This window comes from Phyllostomus hastatus, unplaced genomic scaffold, assembly GCF_019186645.2.
Source record: "Phyllostomus hastatus isolate PE091 unplaced genomic scaffold, TTU_PhHast_1.1 phas_scaffold_501, whole genome shotgun sequence".
Classification (NCBI taxonomy): Eukaryota; Metazoa; Chordata; class Mammalia; order Chiroptera; family Phyllostomidae; genus Phyllostomus; species Phyllostomus hastatus.
In genome coordinates, this window is record NW_025334033.1 from 7,012,523 (window position 1) to 7,018,522 (window position 6,000).

General features: G+C 50.1%; 1 protein-coding gene across 1 annotated transcript in view; it reads right to left on the minus strand.

The window, feature by feature from the left end:
* RASGRP1 (RAS guanyl releasing protein 1) overlaps window positions 1–5,766 on the minus strand; it is an 82,216-nt gene extending 76,450 nt beyond the window's left edge. The window contains exons 1-2 of the mRNA XM_045822227.1: window positions 5,525–5,766; window positions 872–1,056 (exon numbers count right to left, since the gene is read on the minus strand). Coding sequence (XP_045678183.1) covers window positions 872–1,056; window positions 5,525–5,559 — 220 coding nt within the window. The 5' untranslated portion in view covers window positions 5,560–5,766. The remainder of the gene's footprint in view (window positions 1–871; window positions 1,057–5,524) is intronic.
* Between the last annotated feature and the right edge of the window lie 234 nt (window positions 5,767–6,000).

Consider the following 6,000-nt stretch of genomic DNA (forward strand, 5'->3'; position numbering starts at 1 on the left):
TCGAGCCAGTAGTGCTCCTCCGCTTGGTGGTGGGAGACAGAGCTTCAAAGGGGCGGGGCATGTGGAAGGGAACAGGGACTCCAGAAACCTTTGACTATCCCATCAACTTTAAGCATTCCTCTTTTTGAAGGGAGCAAATATTTAATACCTTTCAATCACTATTTCACAAACAACAATCAAAAGAAAGACAGTGGTTCTAAGACTTTTTAAAATAGGGCATCTTTGCAGATAACGGCTGCCAGCTGCACCAGGGCACGCTTCCTTCATGGTGATGACGGAGTCCAGCGTCTGGATGACTCATCGCTGACGTGAGTCTGTCTGCATCTTTCCCACATCTGTGACCCCCCATCGCAACGTGTATTAACCAGTATCTCCCAGTCACAGGCATCCCGGCCTCACCCAATCCTTTTCTACTCCACCATAATAACCATCCAGATCGCAAAGGGAATTATGAAGACTTTTTGTCCAAATGATTCAGACTTTCAAATTTCTTTTTGATGACAGTGGTTGCTCATGTAACTTAGTTTTTGTGTGCTCCAAGAACACAAGGACAAAAAGTCAAAGCCCCCGAAGCACAAGAGCATTTTATGATATTTCCCGTCACAAGAAAAACCTCCATGCAAAGGATCATAGAGATGTAAACTCTCCACAGTAACTTTTCTCACTGAAATCGCACCTCTCGTCACGACCTGTTACACCCACACAGTCGTGTGCCACAGGCACTGCACACTGTCTCCAACATCTCAAAGGCTCAAAAGCTATTTTTAAGCCAAAATGCAATCTAGGTTGCTATTCTATAAAGCATTTTTTAAGGAAGAACAAAGTAATACAGTGACTTTTTTTTATGCATGTGGGCAGTTAGCCAACTCACCAAAGGATTGAATGCAGCTATCGATGAGATCGTCCAGGCTGGCTCCTTTGGCCAAATGTCCCAGAGACACCATCATTCGGAACTGGGTGATCTGGGCCAGGCTGGGATGGGAAGGGATGGGGCTGCTGGCTGTCTTCGCCTCTAGTTTTGCTTTAGGGGCAGCTCTGCAGCCATGGGAAGGTTTCCTAAGGAAAGAGAGGAGTCAGTGAGTGCATGCAGAGCAGCCAGGGGACCTACAAACTGGCAGCTCCATGCTCCAAGGGCAGATTGGAGAGGAAAGCAGTAGAGATAACACAATTAATCCTGGGAGTCAGGCTGATAGAAGATATACCCCTCCTACTTGGCAAATGCACCCGGCGGACTGGTTGGCTGTTAAAGAGACATCTCCCAAAGCAAATAACAAGGTGAGATTTCAGGGTTGCAACTAGGGCTTGTCCTCCTGGGGTTAGGATTGCTTTGACCTGCTGTCTCTATTTCCCAAAGGGGAGAGGCAGAGGCAGGACCACCTTGGCAGGCCTCAGCTCCTAGCAATAATTTTTAATTTTAGCTTCAAGACCACTGACTTGGGTCTTGAGAATTAAGTTTCAGGTGGTCTCATCTTCAGCTCAGTTCATTCGTCTTGAACAACAGCAGAGATGCTATAAAAGCCCAGATGGCCTCGGAAACATCTTTAAGGGCTCTGGAGGGAAAGCCAAAGACTGAGGACCAGTGAGCAGGGGCTGAGGGGTAAGGATGGTGGTACTTAGATTTTAAATTGTAGTCCTACCTTTCTGACAAATCTCTGTTGGTTTTAAGATTTGGTTTTTCATTAATGATAATACAGATAACCATCATGAGTAATTTTTATCATTAAACATCAGTCCATCAAGTCTGTACGTGGGTTTTTACCTATTGGGGGCAGGGAGGGGGTTGAGGAAGAGAGCTCAAGAGAGCTTTATTCCAGAGCTGAATCCAAAACAGTGAGCCTGGGTGCAGGAAGGCCTAGGGGTCCTGCAGGTCACTGCTGTCCACACTTACCTCACTTTACCTTTGGCCATGACCTCTCAGTGTAAGTCAAGTTGTTTGCAAAATAATACATGGACATCAATTAAGCATTTTGTTTTCCCTTCCATTAGAAGAGAGAAACAAACACATTTCTACATTCTTTGAAGGTTTATTAGCGGCAGGTGGTGTTACTGGTAACGTCTTTGAGCACAGAGTTAGTTCTCCTCTCCCTGCTCTGACCTGGTTATCTCATAGTTCACACTGAGGCGTCAAAAACAAGAGAAAAGGAAATATATCTCAGATCCATGCTTTAGCCACTCACTACATGTTTTGATAAACACGTGATGGCATTAGTTGATCAATAATAGGTCAGAGAAGACCAGTGACACCGTGTGTAAGAGGGTAATCTGTAAAACATGCTAATTGCATGTTAGCTGTTGTTGTATAAAGGTCATCTATAAGTTCTTTAATACAAACATCTAGTTGGAGAATCAAACCCAGACCATGAAAAGATAACTATCAGTCTGCAAGAGTCAAGGCTAAGGGGTGTGCTGTTCTCAGAAGAGGGAGAATCAGTTGCAGGTGGAGTGTAGAGGAAAGCTTCTCTGATGAGACATAGTCTCACCCAGGAGGGGCAAAAGAGGTACTGAGATGAAAACCAAATGCTGAGGCATGCACAGAATTTTGGAAGCCAATCTGTGAAAAGACCTCTGAACCATGGGGTTACTCAGTGCCAGACTTGTGGAGGGAACACCCTGCCCTTCCAGTGGCATTTCAAAATGTCTCCAGGGTGCTTGGTTGCCGGTGGCTGGGGGGCTCTGTGTGGACCTAGGGTGGTCCCAAAGAGACAGAATCAGCAACTGGCTATTGGGAGTCTGCTAACCTCAGGCAGTGATTTCTGAAAGATCAAGCTGGTATTACAGGACTTGATCAAGTTTCTCCTGGTTGTTATTGATTCTTACCCAGCACTCGCAATAGCCCCAGGGTCAGATCGGTATCTGAAAATGAGAGAATAATGGCCACTGTGGACTGAATATTCTTGACTCGGCAGGCAGGCACTGTGCTGGAGATTTACACGGTCTTTGAAGCTTACATCCCAGAAAGATTTGATCTCCATTTTGTGATGTTGAAACTGACTCTAAAAGAGGTAAATGACATAGCCAAGTACAACTCATGTGTTCTAATGTATCTGGGATTTGTACCGAGTGCCTCTCTGGCTCTACCTGCTTAATAAATATCTGCTGTGCCTGGAACTGTGCACCTTCACTACATTGGAATTAGCAAGAGAGGCTGACAAGGTCAATTCAGCCTCAGATAAAGGGAACATTCTCCTAAAGCGTAGTGGATGACACAAAGGCTGAATGTCGGCCCTACTCCTGCAGGGTCCTGAAACAGTCCTCAGACCCCAGTGCTACATGGACCCTTCATGGTCATTATCCATGACCTTCACCTAGACTCGTGGAGGCCCAGGCCCAGCAGGGCAATGGGACCAGCCACCAGTGCCAAGAAAAGGAGAAGCCAGGCCTCCTGTGCCCTGGTCTTGCTCCCCACATGGGCTCCCTTCCCTTCTAGGAAGCACTGACAATCTCTAAACCTGGGGCTGGTTGTCAGGTGTTGGGATTAATCAGCTTTCTGCCTTACCTGCTGCCTTTTTACCACTAATATGGTAGAGACCCAAGGCAGAGTTGGAAAAGAGAAAAATAAAGTTCTTTTCAGTGCAAGTATTTTTTTTTTCTCTTAGGCCCTCCACTTCACTTCTCCCTGGGCCCTGGAGAAGAGGCACCTGCAACCGGAGGCTGAGCCTCCACAGACAGCTCTTCCCTCTGGGGTGGGGAGGTGTCTGCCTCCATCCCTCAGCTGGTGCATACAAGGAAAATTCCACTTTCTCTCTCAGTTGGTGGCACTGACCATTGAGGACTCTGAAAACTGCCCTGGCTCTAATTCTAGTAATGGTTCCTCATGTCAGCTAAGGGAAACCACTTTTGGTTCACAAGGTGAGACACTTTTACCAGAATGAGGAGGGACTGGGGTAGATTCAAGCAGAAAGAAAAAACTTGAAGGGAGTATTTGGGGGTTAGTGAAAGATGCAACCTGGGAACTATCAAGCCCAGAGAGAGCAGAGGGCTGGGGCATGCGAAACCAGGGAGAAGAGAAACTATTAAAAGCCAAATTGCAACCTGAAAGGTCTAGGTAGATGGGGGTCATCTGCACCATAACCTGGGGACTCAGCTCTTCTGCTATGTAATTTCTTGACTGCCTGCTTTGTGACAAACCCTCAAAACTCTCTTCTGGAGAAATTGCTAGAAACAAGGATTTATAAAATGCTTATTATGGGCAGTACTTGAAGGTATTTTAATCCATAGAACACATAGCTTCTAGTCTGCAAGGCATATCTTTAAATGAGACTAGCCAAATGTTTCCTGGCCAATTCCCTTGCAAATTTAAAAAACAAACAAAAAACCCCTAAGAAAAATTAACTTGAAGGTGTTTTCTGAGGCTAAAATTTGCTAAGGCCCCAGTAGGTTTGCTGAAGGAGACTCTCAAAATTCAGATGGGTTCAAGTGAAATCCTCTCCAAGCACAAATTACCTCGGTTAAACTTTTTATGGAAACTTTCACAGCTTTCTTTGCAGTGGAAGGTGGCTTTTATAGGCTTCTAGTGAGGATTCCTTCCAGTCCTGTCCCCTCCCCATCTCCATAATGACTCAGTTTAACATACTGAAGCTCTCCTCCCTCAATCCAGTGCGAGGTGCAGTGTTGCAGACTCTTGGGGATATAGGGCGGGTGCAAAAAGAGCTGAGGGCCTTCAGCTCTAGAAAGTCCAGCAGGGCAAAGCTTCCTGCCTCCACTGGGCATGCTTGTGCAGGCTGGGCATGGCATAGTCACACTAGAGTCCATGTGGATGGAGGTGGGGAAGTGCACAGGTGTCCAGTCTTATGCTGTGCCCAGGCCACTGTCTAAGCAATTGTAGGGTTCCCGCCCTTTGGGGGATCAACTCAAAGTTACCTGTCCCCTCCAGGCCCCTTTCTCCAGACAAGAACCTTTTCACTCACTGTCACTCTTCATCTTATGTCACCCCAAGAGGTTCCTAAAACATCTCTCTAAAATCACAGTGGGGAGGGGGTATCCACCCAGAAGGTTACACATTCGCTGACCTCCGCTATCTTGCTGCAAACACAGTTGGCCCCTCAGAGCCCTCCCGAGATCCGCAGGGCCGGCAGATGCCGCCAGGGGGCGCTGCGGGAACCCTGACCCTGCAGCAGGTGCGGGAGTGCGACCCGGAAAGTCCACGAGTGGGAGTCCCAGGTGCGGGGCAGCCAGGAGCTGGGGGATGAGGTCTGTCAGTGCAATTCCAGAGCTCGCCAGGCGAACGCTGGCCGCGCGGACCGCACAACCCAGCTCACTCCCCCATTTCCCGGGTGCGACGCGCTGGGCACTCCAGGAGCGTCCGTCTCTTCAGCTTGTGTCCGCTGCGAGCGCCTCCCCGGACTTCAGCAGAGACCCCCAGCCTGCTGCCCCCAGCAGTCCGGCCGGCAACTTCCCGTAGAGGAGGCGCCCTTGTCCTCAGCCCCACTTCCCATCCCCGACAGGCCTCAGGGGGCTGCCCGCACACTGGCCCCGACCCCAAGGAAGGAGATTGGGGCTTCCGAGGGCCTGGGCCCCTACTCACCGAGGAGCCTCTCTCGCCTTGCCCAGGGTCCCCATGGCCGCGCTCGTGAGCCGCTTCACTTAGCGCAGCTAGACGGGCGCAGCGGGGCACATCGCATCACCGCCGCCGCTGCCCCTGCTGCTGCCAACGCGTCCCTTCGCCCCGGGCCTCTCCGCCTCCGGGCCGCCCACCCGCCGCTCTCGGAGCCGGGCGAGCCCGCCCGACGCGCACCCGCAGGCACAAACTTTATGTGCGCGCGCTCTCTCGCCTTTACCCGCGCGCGCGCGCGCACTCACACTCTTCGGCACCCAACCACCTGACACCCGCTGATGTTATCGGCTGTAGGAAATGTGTAGCGCTCTTTGGCTCTTCTCTGAAACCTGCCCCCAGTACTCGGTAGTGCCTCGAGGCCAGCGCCTCTCTAAGTACTCGCCTTCCACCCCTGCCTTGTACCCTTCCAGCCCGAGGTTGTGGTCCCAAGGGGAGCTGCAGGGCTG